This window comes from Erythranthe guttata, chromosome 10 (assembly GCF_056151865.1).
Source record: "Erythranthe guttata isolate IM_541 chromosome 10, IM_541, whole genome shotgun sequence".
Classification (NCBI taxonomy): Eukaryota; Viridiplantae; Streptophyta; class Magnoliopsida; order Lamiales; family Phrymaceae; genus Erythranthe; species Erythranthe guttata.
In genome coordinates this window covers 67,568-83,088 of record NC_142542.1, presented here as the reverse complement: position 1 = coordinate 83,088, position 15,521 = coordinate 67,568, and the positions used below count along the sequence as shown (strand labels likewise).

Below are 15,521 nucleotides of genomic sequence, written 5' to 3'. Positions count from 1 at the left end.
ATAAAACTAAAGAATAAAACTAAAAAAAAAAATTAAAAATTAAAAAATTGTGTTGCTCGTGTGATTTCACACGAACAGAGACGTTCTGCTCGTGTGATTTCACACGAGCATACCTTCTCTGTTCGTGTGAAATCACACGAGTGGGTAAAAAAAAAAAAACATTTTTTTAGAATTTCTTTAAAAAAAATTAAATAGCTCGTGTGATTTTAAACGAGCAGGTGCCACCTATTCGTGTAAAATCGCACGAGAGAATATAAAAAAAAAAAAAAAAATTGTTAATGTGCTCGTGTGAATTTACGCGAGCACTTGCCGAGTGCTCGCGTAAATTCACACGAGCACATGAATAAAAAAAAAAAATCATCTCCTCGTGTGAATTTACACGAGCACTTGCCAAGTGCTCGCGTAAATTCACACGAGTAGATAAAGTTGTGGGAAAAAAAACGAAAAACTTACATTCGGGTCTAAGTTGTTTGGATCCATCGCAAAAATTGTTGAATATCTGAATTTTTTCACTTTGAATGTTGAGTTTTATATTTTATAGGATTGGGTAGGAATAGTACAAAAGGTAAATAATTATGGTAAAAAGGTAAAAAATCATGGTAAAAAAGTGCCTGAATGTTTAATTTGGCCTGCGTATATTATTACCCTAATGAAAAAGAGGTTATATCCACCCTTATATAAGTAAATAAATTTGGGGGTTTTCACTAATTATCCTTTTTTTTTTTTTTTGAGTAACTGGACATTAATTAACATTTGTGTTTGAATATTTACTATATCATTGGTGTCTGTGATAGGTAACTCCAATTATTGTTATTTTCAAATTAGGCTTTTAATCAATATATATTAATATATTAATCAGCTCCTAAAATCTATTTATAACTGGACATTTTTTTCTTTTTTTTGAGTAACTGGACATTACATTACATTAACATTTGTGTTTGAATATTTACTATATCATTGGTGTCTGTGATAGGTAACTCCAATTATTATTATTTTCAATTAATTCATATAATAGGCTTTTAATCAATCAATATATACATACATTATATATTCTCATTGTATGCTTATGCATTAAGCCATTAACTGCCGTCTCTTATTAGTTATTACAATAAAACAAAACTTGTCCGTGTTGGCCCATACATGCCTTAACTTTCTATTGGTTTTTCTTTTTCCTGTCAGAGGGCCCAATATGATTTCAGCCCAATACAATTGTGTACAACACACTATCCAATCCAACTATACAAATATGTCCTAAATAAGATTCTTATTATTAATAATCTTATTATTGGATACCTTTTTTTTTTGTTGTTGGTGTTATTCTATCAAGGATAAAAAAACTTTTAGTGACAAACATTCTTCTTTTTTTTCTTTGTAAATTTAATGTATTATCTCAATAAGTTATTAATTATACTTTTCATTTTATTTAATGTATTTACACTTTTTAAATATAATATAATATATGAATGAAATAATAATAATGCAAAGTCTATAGTAGATGAGACGAATGAACTTCATATTTAATTAATTAAAAGGCCTTCTATTGTATCATATATATTTACTGATTTAAGAAAATATTTAAAGTTTCTTTTTTCATTATATGGGATAATGAATTTAATTAAATCCTAAAAAGTTATTTTAGTATATTGAAATGTAAATATGAGTAGGTTGAGAAGAATTTGGTGTGTCTATTTTTATGGCGTATTATATATATATATTATTAATATAGTAATAATTAAAGAGGAGGCGAGGCGACGAGGCAAGATTGTCCATTAGCTTTACATTTTCTCCCTTCTCGCTCGCGCTCTTCCCAAAGCCAAACGAAGAGGAGAGAGAGAGAGACAAGGGAAAAACGCGTATTACCCTGCCGTGAGTCTCACCGTCTGATTCTCCTCCCCCGCGGAGCCAATATTATTACCGGCGTCTGCCTCCCGACCTATTTGGATATGTCTTCCTCCCCCTTTTCCATTTAGGGTTCTTTCCCCAACAATGAATCCGCCTTCTTCTTTCTGAATATTAAACGATCATCCACGGATTTTCGATCTCCAAGGTACTTTTTTTCTTCTCCATCATTTCATTTCATTTCATGTTTTTTTTTTTACCGTTTCCGTTTATATATTATATATTTCTATGTGGATGGATCATAATTTTATTTTTTGACCGTACCGTCGGATATTCCTATTCTTAACCAGGGTTAGGTTTAGGTTCAGGGCTTCCTCACGAATGGAAGCGTCCGGTTTAAATTCGGACGCTTACAGGAATTCTTCTTCTTCCACTAATCATTCCCGAAGACATGGAATGCATATTTCTGCCTCTAACATTCTTCGATCGCCATTGTCAACTTTATTAGAGTATACTGGAGTTCTCAGAACGAGGTCAAACCACTCTGAATCAGACATTTTACTGAATAGTGGACCTAACCTTGGTTATCGAGATCACCACTTGAATGACTCTGCACCTTCCCCAGTTGCAAACAGCAGTGTCAGTGCTGGAGAGGTTTCAATTAGGATCATTGGTTCTGGTGAACACGAGAATGATAGGGTTGCCACCGTGTTGCATCCAGTTCCGACTGTTGAGCAGCTCAGTGTACAGTCCGAGTCTTATTCACGCCCAATTTCAAGGTCAGGGTCCGCAATTTCTGTCTTGTCCTCATTGGAGAGTCAGGTTGATTTGAGGAGTGATCGCGAGGCAGGAGAGGGAGTTACACATACGGTGAATCCAGGCAGTGATACAGATGCTGCTGACGGAGGTGGCGTCACTAACAGGGACTCATCATCTTCTTACCAGAGATATGATATTCAGCAGGCGGCTCGGTGGATTGAGCAGGTCCTTCCTTTCTCTTTGCTTCTGTTGGTTGTGTTCATACGTCAGCACTTGCAAGGTACTTTTTCCTTGCTTCATCTTGCTTTCTACTTGTAGATTTTCATCTCATGCTCCAAAGTAGCTCATCCTAGCTTATGCAAGTGTATTAATCGGCAATTTTCGATTTATACGAATTGTATTTTCATTACTACCAGCACATTGAAGTTGTTAAACACTTTCATTTGCTCATGTAGCATGCGAGGTATCATAAATCTTTCCATATATCTTTTCTTGTTCCATGATGGAAGAAAACATTATCCTGTACTTCTTATTCGTCAATTAGCTATAAGAGAGGATTTATAAAAAAAATCACTATTCTTTCATTATATTTGATTGATTTATGTTAAAGAGAAATTCCATCATGCTTGTCTGATATCTTCCGTACAATATCCATCACTTGTAGCAAACAAGACCTTTTTATCCCTACAATTAATATTTAGTTATGATGGGTTAAAGATCCTGTGAATTCTTGGTGTCAGTACTAATAGTCTGTGAGGTTCTAGGAAGATAAATTCAAAGAAATTCTTTATGCAAAGTTTAGATAAAACAGTTTTTTGACTTGTTGCTAGAGTTGCAGGGTTCTGTGCTACCATATGGATTGCTGCTTTCATGTTTAAATCGAATGATATAGTACGGAAGCAGACAGCACTTAAGGTAGTTGTTATACTCCTGCATCCTCTCTAATTATTTGAATCATCTCGAACGATGAAAACCTCCTTTGCTTTGAATGTAGTCAATCTTAACAAGGAACTGATTTTCCCTCTTCAGGGTGAGAGGAGAATATTTCTTCTCACTGGCATTGCCATTCTTTTCACACTTCACGTGGTTGGGATTTACTGGTGGTATCGGAATGATGATCTACTATATCCGTTGCTCATGCTGCCACCAAGAACTATACCACCTTTCTGGCATGCAATATTTATTATCATGGTTAATGGTCAGTTCTTTTCATTGAACACTGTGATTTCTGGGAGTAGTGATTTATTAGTGCATTGATCTAATTCGTCGAACATGGCTCTTATTCTCAGATACACTGGTCCGTCAGGCAGCGATGGTCTTTAAGTGCATGCTATTGATGTATTACAAAAACAGTAGGGGTCAAAACTATCGTAGGCAGGTATATGTCTATGCCACCTAATGATTCAATCACCATTTTGTCAGATTATGATATTCTTAGCTCTTACCTAATGAAGAGGTCTTTGTTTCACAGGGTCAAATGCTAACTTTAGTTGAGTACCTGCTTCTGCTTTATCGTGCACTACTGCCTGCCCCAGTTTGGTATCGTTTCTTTTTGAACAAAGAATATGGGAGCCTTTTCTCATCACTAATGACTGGACTGTACTTAACTTTCAAGCTTACATCTGTTGTTGAGAAGGTATCAATTTAGTTATGTTCTCATTAAGATTTCACTTTTGAAGTTTTCCTTTTTGTTTTGGATTTCTTATTTTTAGATATTGCAATATAAGTTGTTTTTTTACAACACCTTCAATTTTTGCTAAGTTGGTCGGTATTTTCAGGTCCAATCATTCATTACTGCTCTGAGAGCATTGTCTAGGAAAGACATCCATTATGGATGTTATGCTACATCTGAACAGGTATCCGTTTTTTTAAAGGACATTCTTTGGTTTAAGATATGCTTGATTGTTTTGTCTTTGAGCTGCTATTGAAGAACTGTATTGCTTAGAATCTTTATTAACTTGCCCAGTTGAAAGACATATATATATATGCATGTAGTCCTTGGGGAAGGAAGTTTCGTGATGTATGTTAGTCTGGCCATTAGCTTAAGTTCAACTTTAGAGCAGGAGGCAGATGCTTCGTAAAGTTGATCCTACCATTAAACCCCCTGTGAATGGATATGCCTAACATCACCTTTATATTTGCACATGGTGAGAATGCTGATACAGGTGTGCCTCAAACCCCTGTTCTGTTAGACAGCATTACAAGAACATTAGTATTTATGCAATTGGATTGGCAGTTATCTGATAAGATGAAGGTTGGCAAGATGCATGCGTGACGACAGGAAGATGTTCTTGTTTTCTTATGGATCTTGAAAGTTGTCCACCTGACAAGAGAATATATAATCCCTAATTGTCAGCTGCTGAATGACCAAAATCTGCAACCAATCCAAAAACCAAAAGATGGTATTCAGAACATCTTCAGTACACTGCTATCTATTTTACCGTGACATACTCATGCGCTGCTTTCTAGTCCGGCCCTTGCGTGACGACAGGAAGATGTTCTTGTTTTCTTATGGATCTTGAAAGTTGTACACCTGACAAGAGAATATATAATCCCTAATTGTCAGCTGCTGAATGACCAAAATCTGCAACCAATCCAAAAACCAAAAGATGGTATTCAGAACATCTTCAGTACACTGCTATCTATTTTACCGTGACATACTCATGCGCTGCTTTCTAGTCCGGCCCTTCCGTTCTTTCCAGTTGATTTTTACCCCATATTTGGTGCTACTGTTTTATGCTTCAAGTGGACTATCACTCTTATTGTATTGCTTCATTTATCTGCTTATGTTTTTTAATGGGCTCTCAAATTCCATGACGATTTTTTATCTAATTACGGTGGGTTACTCATTGGTTCTGTCTTGATGATTGCATAAATGTATTAGTTTTCTCCGATTTAAAGATAGCATATTGAATCCCTTGTGATGTAAGATAACATTTAATGATTCATTTATTTCCCTGTTTGTGATATTTGACATCTGAATATAGGTTCTGAGGGTTGTGTTATTGGACTTAATGCAGGTCGTTGCAGCAGGAGATCTTTGTGCCATTTGCCAAGAAAAAATGCATGCACCTGTCCTTCTACGGTGCAAGCACATATTTTGTGAGGACTGTGTGTCTGAGTGGTTGGTTTTCTTTTCCTGCATATGCCTTTTGTTTTGTCCAAGCAATTGTTAATATGTGTTTTGTTGTTGAGCAGTCGGCTATGTTTTTTTGGCAGGTTTGAGAGAGAACGGACTTGCCCTCTGTGCCGGGCATTGGTGAAACCGGCTGATCTTAGATCATTTGGTGATGGATCAACCAGTCTATTTTTTCAGTTATTTTAAATCCAGCAAGTTTTGTGCCCCCCAACATTCAGAGAAGCTCGGTCCCGATCATCCCAACATTTGCATAGCAAAATTTAACTGTAACTATTGTGTTTATTGTCACTGACATATGTAAACTGCAGTGGCTGATAGAAATTCACCATTCTGTTCATACATTGTAATCAAAAAGGCCTCTCAAGGGTTCCTCTTACAGGAGTTTTACCATAGTGGCCAATGGTATATGCAAAACAACTTGTGTCATATATAAAAGCTTTTTTTTTTTTTTTTTTTTTTTTTAAATTATTTTGTTTATGTACTTGATAATATTTGTGTGGTTGGGTGGGGCCTTTCCTTGTGTGAGTACATACTATATGAAAACACAATCAAATATACAGGGAGTGGGAGATTGAGAGAAGATAGAATAGTTTTTAGGAAACTTACTAAAAAGATATGATTTGATTTGGAAAGGATGGAAGGAGTCGTACTCAACAGTTTATAACGCAACACGACATGATTGTTATTGCTATGTATAAAGATAATTACAAAGTAGTAGAATTGAAAAAAGGGTTAAGGGGTAAGTTAGAAGAATCAAATGATTGTGATGGCGGGGTGGGGTTCGATTGGTTGAACAAGAAATGGTTAATAGTGGTGGGTATTGAATGAGCAGATTGGCGTGTGGAGTTGAATGGCGCCATGTCAACAAGTCCTCGTCCAGAAGACGGCCTATTCTTGTTGTTGGATGCATTCATCTGGTTTAGCCTTGCTTTTAAGAAGGGAAGATCAAAAGTGAATGGAGAGCTATTGTTCGACGGCAACGACAATGGAGCTAAGGTGCTGCTGTTGGTGGTGACGAGTGCACCAGCTGTAGCATTACTAGTGGTGGCTTCACTCTGAGGTCCATTCCGCCTGATCGGAACATCAATGCAACTCTTCTTATTTCTTGTTTTATATTCAGCAACACTATCATTCTCTAATGCTAGTATAACTGGTCGCACCCTCCGGTTGTTGCTATGCCTCTTCCTCTTCCTGCTGCTCGAACAATTCAAATCTGTATTAATCAATCCCCTGCTGATGCTGGTGTTTATCAGTGTAACATCGGTTTTCTCTTTCATATTATTATATTTTGTTTCTTCATTTGTCAAATCAATTATGTCTTTGGCCTTGTTAAGGAACGGATTGGTGGCAGGAGCAAAGTCACGGAATGTCTTAAATGGACTAGCACAATCGGCATCAAAAGCATCTTTTGTATTCTTGGATTCATGGTGCATTGCTTGTAGCTTCCTCTTTGCTACCATTTTTGCTATTGGTCCTAAACCTTTCACGTATGACATTAAGCTTTCTTTGTACCTGATATCTCTCTCATTCATCTGCCAACACAAATTTTAACTCTCGATTCATTATTATATCTGAATGAAAATAATTGACCCGTTAAGCTACAAAATGCAATAGTCGTGTACCAGAAACAGCTTCTTGTAACTGTTGTGATACATCCAACCAATAGGATCCTTTTCATATGTGGAAAGGCTATCTGCTGCCTGACTATTCGGTATTTTTCCATCTCTACCTCCTGCTAAGGGAACAACAAAAGTTATAAGATGTTTAAACTGCAGACTTTGTTATCAAACAAAAGTTTTTCTTAAAAAAAATTAAAAGAATACTTTGTTGCATTACCAGTGAAGATGTTTCGTGCATGATAATTATTGGTTGCTCCAGCACAAGAAAGGTTCTTGTTAGGAAATGTTGATGTTGAGGGAGAATGCAATAGAGTTCCCTTTAAAGAAACATCATCAGCGCGTAATTTGGCAATAGAATCCTTATTGTGGCTGCTCAGAGTTTTTCTCATAGACCTCCTTCTTGTCCCCGAAAATTCAGATACAAAGTTTTCAGGATCCGTCTTAAGGACATCAAATACCTTACTAGCTAGATCATGTATAGCACGACCCTATTTCACATCAATACATGGTTTAGCTTGATAATAACATAGTTTAGATTTTTCATGCAAGTAAGATTACAATACCTGTCTAAAGTAAACGGTGGTTGACGAATTGAAATGCATTGCATTTTCTGGTATCAGAAACACATCGTGCTGCAATATTGTTTGCCGGAATAAATTAGTCAGGTTCATTTAGAAGATATTACGGAGTGATGATACAAACCTCAAATTGTTCAAGAGTTTTGTACATCCCTTCGTGGAGTTTAGCCCTCATTGTCCCAAAATCCATAGGCTCCTTGATGATTTCACAGTAATCCTCAACCTTTTAACAATACTGTAGAGTTAGAAAGATTTTCAAAATATGAATTTGAGGAAAAAATAGAGAAAGAAACCTCATTTGGATCAACTGGTTCAGCAAATATTTCGTAAGTATCTCTCCTGAAACACAACAACACAGTAGCATTTTATTCAACACATACTTTTTTATATATATATATATATATTTCACCCAAGAATAGAATAATATAATTTCATTTGTATTTTATATGTTGCAACTCATATAACTAACTGCACAATGAAATGATCCACCTTTGTAGAGTGTCGAGAACGAGCTCAAGTAAATGCTTGGCTGGCATTACTGATGTTTTGGCTGATAAATAATAACCAGAAACAAGATAGTGAGTCATAAACAATTAACCAAATTAGAGTAAATGATATGCAAGAAGGGAAAAATTGACAGAACCATGATTATTCATATGATGGTTTTGAGATTGTTTAGACACTCGAATAGATCTCCAGTCAACTGATATACACATGAATCAAAGAAAACAAGTTAGGATCATAAGCATGGAGGATGTGACAATGAATACACAAACACAAGGGTGGGTGGGGGTATAAAGAACTCACTGCAATCAAGTGAGTGATCCGATTCTCCTGCATCCACTAGTGGATTGTCTCTACCCTGCATGTATGTATGCAAATTAAGATAATGATCATTACACATGAAATTAACACTAATATTTTTTGTTAAAGAAAAAAGGCAGGCAATTAGTAATTAATTAATAGTACCTTCCAAACTTGCTTTGCTAATTTAGAGACAGAAGCAAAAGGTGAAACATGATTATTATTATTATTATCATCATAATCATCAAATTTCCTCTTCTTGTTGGTCTTCTTCTTGTTCTGTATTTGTTGTTTTGGGGGCTTACAAGCATCAAGTGCTGAGATTCTTGGGCTCCTCCTCATTCTTTGTCCATCTCTCCCCACTAACACTACTGACTTGTCTATTTTCCTGCTCATATTATATATATATATATATATATATATATTCACCACTACATTATATATATATCTAGCTACGTAGCTACTACCTAGTATAAACAAACAAACAAACAAATTATTTTCCTGCATATTCGAGTATCATATATTAGGTAGTACGTACCTGACCATTGAAGCAGATGCTGACGTGCGGGGAGACAGAAACGAAGACTAGTACGTATCAAACAAGAAAATAACGGAAAGTAATTAGGTAAATTAGAAATGTTGTGGGTGGAGATCATCCATCAGCCATTGAAGCATATATATATATATATGCCTGACTGATATTGAGGACACACACAGGTAGACAAGTATGAAGGATTGAAATAAAATGTCATGAATATTGATATTGAGATCATGCAGATATAGTTATTATTGTTTTGTAAATGGACAAGAAATATCACAAATGATTTATTGCCATGTTAGTTCCATTCCCCATAGCCAGCATTCAATCTTGTTTATCATCGGTTAAGAATATTCACGAGGATGCAGTAGTAGTAATAGTAATGCAATTATGGAATGTTGATCATTATTGTGATGGATTGGGCAGTTTCTTTTCTATGATATGGTGTTAATGAATAAACCTAGCTAACCACGTGTGATTAATTAGACTAGTATTGTATTTGTATGTCTGCACAGACACAGACTGAGTCAGCAAGTTCCAACACGTTTCACCCAAGACTAATTAATAGTATTTTCTTTTCCTTATCTTATTCTCTGTGAACATAATGAATAAATAATAAGTAAACATCCCTTTGTTTTCTTTTTCCTTCAATTCATCACCACACCTTCAACTTTCAATTCTCTTATCGACAACCACCGCCGCAGCCCAGCTAATTGATTGTCTTCTTCAATTGTATTTGGATTTAGATCTTTCGAGTTGTCAAATCTTCATCTAACGATTGGGGTTTCATCTCTCTCCCGATATACCCAATTCAATTTAATCACTTGATTGAACGGCGTAAGTAAATACATTTTTATCAATTCTTCATGTACCAATTCCATTATCAAATGGATTTCTTTGTTTTTCTGTAATTATTACCATTCTTCGATTGATTTTAGTGCCCATATTGATATTGTATGAATCCAATTTGTTCAGATTATGAGTGTGCAGATCCATTAGTGGACTGGCCACAATCTACTTATTGTCTTTTTTAGATTTCCTGACTTTTCCTTTTGTTTGACATTTTCTTCTTTGCAGTTAGAGTTGTACATGGATGTCAATCCTGAAACTAGTTTGGAATTGGCGGGGTATTCCGAATCATCCAGAAATGGCTACATACTCGACAGTTTAGCTGTTAGTAACTCGTCCCTGCACGTCATTTCAGCCACGTGTGCTCTATGCCACAGAGCCCTTTCATCAGATAATGAGACAGTTGACCTTGAAACTATCAGCATATGCGGCGATTGCAAGTTTTTGTTGCTCGAGGATCTTGATACTGCCTCACCAGATGTGTTGTACCCAAGGACAATGCGTGTATCAAGAAGGAGGTATGACAGTTCTGAGTCGATTGAGAGCATGTTTTCTCAACAACTTTCGCAGATAATCAGTCTGGCAAGGCAAAGCCAGCCCATTTCTTTCGAGCATGATATTCAATCTGTAGATGGAGATGGTGCTGCAAGGCGTGGGTCTAGAAGATCGAGGATAGGGTTATCAGACAGTGAGAGTGATGCCTTTGATTCTCTGTATGGAGAGAATGATTCAAATCTAAGCTTTAGGAGATATAGATGGGCTTCACATGGAGAGGTTGATACCGTTGTTTCTTATAGAGGAGACTCGGATGATGACCACAGTTTCCTGGAAAATGAAAATTATGAAAGTGATACTGATATTGACCCAATGAATGCTGGTCTGTACCGATGGAACTCGGAAGAAGAGGATAGTGAACAGGAGGAAGCTGACATTGAAGTTGCAACTCAGCTTCATAGCTCGTCGAGATCGAATGTTGCTTACATCAATTGGCGTAGACATTTTTTGTCCCATGAAGTTGCGGGTACATTTGTACGCAGATTCCATGAGAGGGTACAGTCACATAGTGGGGACTTGTTAGCCAATTTGGAAGAGTCGGAGACGTACAATTATGTTGGAGAATCTGGAGATTACCTATATGGCAGAGGCTTCGGAGATATATTGGAGCATCTTGCTGAAAGTGAAAGTTCAAGGAGAGGGGCACCTCCTGCTTCCGTATCTTTTATAAGCAATATGCGATGCATGACCATTAACGAAGAGAAGCTGGACAATATGGTATGTGCAATCTGCAAAGAAACTTTCAGTGTTGGAATTGTTGTAAATGAGCTGCCCTGTTTTCATATGTACCACCCATGCTGCATATTGCCATGGTTAAGTGCGAGAAATACATGCCCGCTTTGCAGATACGAGCTTCCAACGGATGACAAGGATTACGAAGCAAGAAAAAGGAATGGGGACATGAACGAATACGAGACAATTGAGGATAACATTCAACACGAAACAAATGATGACGATAGTGATAGTAATTCTCAAGGGGATGAAACTTGTGAGATGGAACAAGTGGTAAATGCAGAAAGTGGCAGGGGAAAGAATAGATGGTTGATGATGGCAGCACCAGTTGTTGGTATGGTTGGGATTTCTCTGATGATGTGGTTTGGCAATTCTTCAGCAGCTGCAGCAGCTTATAGAAGAAGCCCAACGAGTGCTCACATTCACCGCCCCAAGGACAATGGCCAGAGGAGGTGGTGGTCTTCCTTTTTCTAACTAACTTTTGTTCAAACAATTCTTTTTTTTTTTTTTTTTTTTTTTTTTTTTGTGCTCTTGGGTATGTATCATCAATTTGTTTATGATTGTCAAGAGTTTTATACCCAATTAAGCAGGAGGCAGGTTAACTTTCTTGTACATGTTGATGTTGTGGCATCTCGAATAATATACTTTAAAATTTCTTTAGAGGATGAAGCTGCTGATGTTTTGTGTAAAATAAGTAAATATATAAGTTGATGTATTATTAGCAATGGAGTAGAGGAAATAAATGGGAATGATCTATATATATATATATATATATATATATATATATATATATATATATATATATATATATATATATATATATATATGCCGCCTTAATCTTTCTTAAGAGAGAAAAGAGCAGCTAATGTATTATTAGATGGGGAAGGTGTAAAATTAGAAAAGAATGTTCAAGTATAAAATGATCCAACCAGCCATTGAGAAAACAGCAAAAATATGAACCCAGAACAAGACGGCAGCAGCTTCCCTCCCACAACCTCGTAGATTGGCCACGGCACCTGAAAGCACAGAAGTGGGCATAGTGTGCTGGAGTAGGAGAACAAATCTGAACATTTTATCACCGGGGGGAAGGAAACCCAACTTATCAGCAAGCATAACAATGCCTAGTCCTGTTGGAGGTACTAACATCAATCTTGCAAATACAATCGCTGCTGTTGTACGTGCTCCCAGTTTTGAACTCCCTGGCCCTGCATTCATCATCATCCCCCCCACATACTCTCATTATTACATATCATTCACTCTAACAACTCATAATACAATATGTTTAATAAATATTATCCTTTCCATAGATTGCTTACCATCCACCAGATTGCCTCCTAAAGCTAATAATATGCACGGAATCATTGCTTCCCTGATATATATATACATATATAATGAAACTCTACTGTTAGAATTTATCAGTAATCATAATCATTTACCAAATATTTTATTCTAGCAAGGAAGAACATACCCAAGAATCATGCAGCTGTCCGTTAAAAAGTAGAGTGGAGCATCTGTAGTGAAGATTAATTTCTTCAAAAATGGAACACACCCTATAAATATTGCAAGGATCTGTAGAGGAAATAAATAAAAAAAAAAATAAAAAAAAATCATAAGGATGGTGGCGATTCTTCCAAAAATGAAGGGAAAAAACTAATCACGTGCACATCATAATCATGCAAAATAACAGACACCGGGCTGTTTTCTACTAAATGCATTTCGTCCAATAAACAATCATTACTTCTTCTAGAGTATTGAATGAGAGTAAACTTACAGAAGCAATGATTGGAGGCTGAATGATTTGTTTGAGCTTCAATTTTTCATATATATATTTCAAAAGATCTTTGACCTGCATGAGAAGACATCGATAGGTGGATGAGATCGTATGAGGAACAGTCACCAAGATGCAGTTGCACAGTCAAAACTTAAAAAAAACTGCATGATGAATTTAACCTTGTATCCCTTTTTTGTAGCATTTGAACGAGCTAGTGTAGCCTCATCTGATAGCAGGGGAAGTTGCTCAGGAGGAGTATCTTTATTAAGAAAGGAGCTAGTTGTTGTAGGAATCTTTATAGGCGCATCTCCGTCTTCAACATCAAATGTCCCACCATCAGGAGGAGCTAGCATTTGAAAAACATAGGTATACAGGACAATAGCACCAACCTGTCACAAAAACAAAATGTTGAGTAGCTATGCATGCCAAAGAGGGCTATTTTGATGCAAAACTGGTTCTTGTTCCATGGAGTTTTATATATACATATTACTGTTTGTTTTTAGATATGCACCAAGAATGATTTAATAGGATTTCCTGCATTTGGATTGAAGGGGGTTTAAAGGAAGGATTTCAAATCCATATTAATGATATTAATGAACTCACCCATTGGCCGAATGAGATGTATGCATTTCCGTCCTGGGAACATTTATTAGAGTCACCAAAAGGGTTTGATTTATCTCGACACAGAGCAGCAATCAAGACAAGTGGCACGTTTCCAATATTACCTAAAATCATGTTAAAAAAAAAATCAGCAGAAAACACAATAGAAAAGGTGTAGGTATAGTTATCCAGGCATAGGGTGGGTTGGAGTACTTGCCTATTCCAATCTGTATAATGGTAAACTTGAAGTAAGGGTAAGGAGGGCGGACAATGGATGCAACAATAAGACCTATAATGGAGCCTGTTATGGTGGCAAGAACAACATTGAAAGGAATGAACCACCTGTGTAAGTAAAACACAATTTAATTAAGCTACTAATTGTTGCTATTTTAATTTTAATAATTAAAAATAAACAGGTAGTAGTACCATTCAATCATCTTTTCCCAGGTTATGGCTTGTCCAAGTTGAGAAAATATCAAACAAGGAAGCAAAAGTGAGAAGACCAGCTGCATCGAGTCATACGAACAGACAGATGAGTGAATATAGACAGACAGACAGACATACAAACATAAACATTAAGAAATAAGAAGCTTACCCCATTAAGAAGCTTTCTCCCATTAGATGGCAAGATGTTAACGCACTTGGAGGCCATGAGAAAACCAAGGAAACATATTGTAAAAACCTTTGCAATTGGTAAAACAGCAATTTTGATGCTCCCAATCAGTGACTCTCCTCCCTTTTGGGGCTCTGTTAGGACCTCAACCAGTAACCTCTGTATCCTCTCCGCCATCTCTCCTTGCTTTCTTTCTTTCTTTCTTTCTTATAGACAACAATCCTCAAACCAGAATTTCGAATAAATCCAATAATTGAAGATCTAAGAAAGAAATTCAAACTATCACCACCAGGTTACACGAAACATAAGAAAATTAGCGAACAAGGAAATAGAAAATAGAAAGAACAAGTTACCGATCAGGGAATTGAAGGCGGCCGTTGATATTCCAATTGAGGGGTCGCGGTTGTAAAAGGACGACGGTGCTGGTGCCTCTATATAGCAATAATAAATTAATAATAATGATAAATAATAATTTCTGTTGTTGAAAAAGAAGAGGTACTTCTTAGGTAGGTAGAAAATAATATATATGAATTATAGGTCCGAGTTTGTAGGAAAGATAATAACGTAAAATTGTTCTGTAATGTAACTCTTCTATTCCAGATAGGAGAGGGGAAGAGAGAGAGAGAGAGAGAAGAGAGTCCATACTTGAGTGAACAAGAAACTTCCGTGTGGGACCTTTTCCCTTTCCACACATCTGCTGCCATGTTTCAACTTTCTCTTTCTCATCCCATTTTTCTCTTTCAAACGGTTATTCATTATTATTCTTTTATAATAATTGTACCACTTAATTATTTATACCCAATAAATATCGTTTGTTTGTATTTACATACTTTATCTTTCTTCACAAAATAATGAAAGATACCCAACTCCATAAGACACATGTATAATAATAATGTTGACAGAAATTGCCATATGTGTAAGTATTTGTTTATCAATATTAATGTTGAGTCCACCCAAATATTTTAATACGTTCTATCATAATCAAATGATTCATTATCAATTATCAATTGTTTGATTACGTACACTAACCCTTTATTACCGCATTAAAACACGCTATTGCCAAGATAAATCAAACATTTTGGTGACTCTAATTAGAAAAAAACATGTAACGTTATCAAATTGCCT

General features: G+C 36.1%; 4 protein-coding genes across 7 annotated transcripts; 2 read left to right on the top strand and 2 right to left on the bottom strand.

Moving 5' to 3' along the window:
• The first annotated feature begins 1,726 nt into the window (after positions 1 to 1,726).
• LOC105953216 (RING/U-box superfamily protein) lies at positions 1,727 to 6,189 on the top strand. 3 transcript variants are annotated; one of them, XM_012976861.2, is made up of 9 exons: positions 1,727 to 2,047; positions 2,190 to 2,878; positions 3,437 to 3,513; positions 3,628 to 3,796; positions 3,888 to 3,976; positions 4,070 to 4,234; positions 4,377 to 4,454; positions 5,619 to 5,722; positions 5,818 to 6,189. In XM_012976861.2, the coding sequence occupies exons 2-9, from the start codon at positions 2,221 to 2,223 to the stop codon at positions 5,921 to 5,923; spliced, it is 1,446 nt and encodes a 481-aa protein (XP_012832315.2). In that variant the 5' UTR covers positions 1,727 to 2,047; positions 2,190 to 2,220; the 3' UTR covers positions 5,924 to 6,189. The 3 variants fall into 3 exon arrangements, 1 of the variants encoding a protein (XP_012832315.2); XR_016033733.1 differs by having other exon boundaries at positions 1,735 to 2,047; positions 4,377 to 5,018; positions 5,230 to 5,722; XR_016033732.1 differs by having other exon boundaries at positions 1,735 to 2,047; positions 4,377 to 5,066; positions 5,278 to 5,722.
• Positions 6,190 to 6,342: 153 nt separating this feature from the next.
• LOC105952760 (uncharacterized) lies at positions 6,343 to 8,478 on the bottom strand. The gene is made up of 7 exons (XM_012976340.2): positions 8,424 to 8,478; positions 8,228 to 8,273; positions 8,059 to 8,157; positions 7,920 to 7,988; positions 7,574 to 7,844; positions 7,360 to 7,469; positions 6,343 to 7,269 (listed from the first exon to the last, which is right to left on the bottom strand). Exons 1-7 carry the CDS (start codon positions 8,468 to 8,470, stop codon positions 6,442 to 6,444), a joined length of 1,470 nt encoding a protein of 489 aa, XP_012831794.2. The 5' UTR covers positions 8,471 to 8,478; the 3' UTR covers positions 6,343 to 6,441.
• A 1,393-nt stretch (positions 8,479 to 9,871) lies between these two features.
• Positions 9,872 to 12,081, top strand: LOC105953219 (RING/U-box superfamily protein). Of its 2 annotated transcripts, XM_088823838.1 has the most exons (3): positions 10,030 to 10,113; positions 10,354 to 11,397; positions 11,526 to 11,660. In XM_088823838.1, the coding sequence occupies exons 2-3, from the start codon at positions 10,366 to 10,368 to the stop codon at positions 11,544 to 11,546; spliced, it is 1,053 nt and encodes a 350-aa protein (XP_088679964.1). In that variant the 5' UTR covers positions 10,030 to 10,113; positions 10,354 to 10,365; the 3' UTR covers positions 11,547 to 11,660. The 2 variants fall into 2 exon arrangements, with proteins under 2 accessions (XP_012832317.1, XP_088679964.1); XM_012976863.2 differs by having other exon boundaries at positions 9,872 to 10,113; positions 10,354 to 12,081.
• Positions 12,082 to 12,251: 170 nt separating this feature from the next.
• LOC105953220 (Auxin efflux carrier family protein) lies at positions 12,252 to 15,146 on the bottom strand. Its single transcript, XM_012976864.2, has 10 exons — positions 14,750 to 15,146; positions 14,379 to 14,657; positions 14,210 to 14,289; positions 14,001 to 14,125; positions 13,787 to 13,908; positions 13,363 to 13,572; positions 13,184 to 13,258; positions 12,881 to 12,981; positions 12,729 to 12,781; positions 12,252 to 12,617 (listed from the first exon to the last, which is right to left on the bottom strand). The coding sequence occupies exons 2-10, from the start codon at positions 14,571 to 14,573 to the stop codon at positions 12,307 to 12,309; spliced, it is 1,272 nt and encodes a 423-aa protein (XP_012832318.2). The 5' UTR covers positions 14,574 to 14,657; positions 14,750 to 15,146; the 3' UTR covers positions 12,252 to 12,306.
• Positions 15,147 to 15,521: the final 375 nt, after the last annotated feature.

Coding starts and splice junctions, on each gene's coding strand:
- LOC105953216 (XM_012976861.2), top strand. CDS start 2,221: ATGGAAGCGTCCGGTTTAAATTCGGACGCTTACAGGAATTCTTCTTCT. Junction 3,797..3,887: donor ATTTATTATCATGGTTAATG/GTCAGTTCTTTT, acceptor TCTTATTCTCAG/ATACACTGGTCCGTCAGGCA. Junction 4,235..4,376: donor TTACATCTGTTGTTGAGAAG/GTATCAATTTAG, acceptor CGGTATTTTCAG/GTCCAATCATTCATTACTGC.
- LOC105952760 (XM_012976340.2), bottom strand. CDS start 8,470: ATGCCAGCCAAGCATTTACTTGAGCTCGTTCTCGACACTCTACAAAG. Junction 8,274..8,423: donor GTTCTCGACACTCTACAAAG/GTGGATCATTTC, acceptor GTTGTGTTTCAG/GAGAGATACTTACGAAATAT. Junction 7,989..8,058: donor AAACTCTTGAACAATTTGAG/GTTTGTATCATC, acceptor ACAATATTGCAG/CACGATGTGTTTCTGATACC.
- LOC105953219 (XM_012976863.2), top strand. CDS start 10,366: ATGGATGTCAATCCTGAAACTAGTTTGGAATTGGCGGGGTATTCCGAA.
- LOC105953220 (XM_012976864.2), bottom strand. CDS start 14,573: ATGGCGGAGAGGATACAGAGGTTACTGGTTGAGGTCCTAACAGAGCCC. Junction 14,126..14,209: donor TGGGAAAAGATGATTGAATG/GTACTACTACCT, acceptor TTACTTACACAG/GTGGTTCATTCCTTTCAATG. Junction 12,982..13,183: donor AGCCTCCAATCATTGCTTCT/GTAAGTTTACTC, acceptor TTTCCTCTACAG/ATCCTTGCAATATTTATAGG.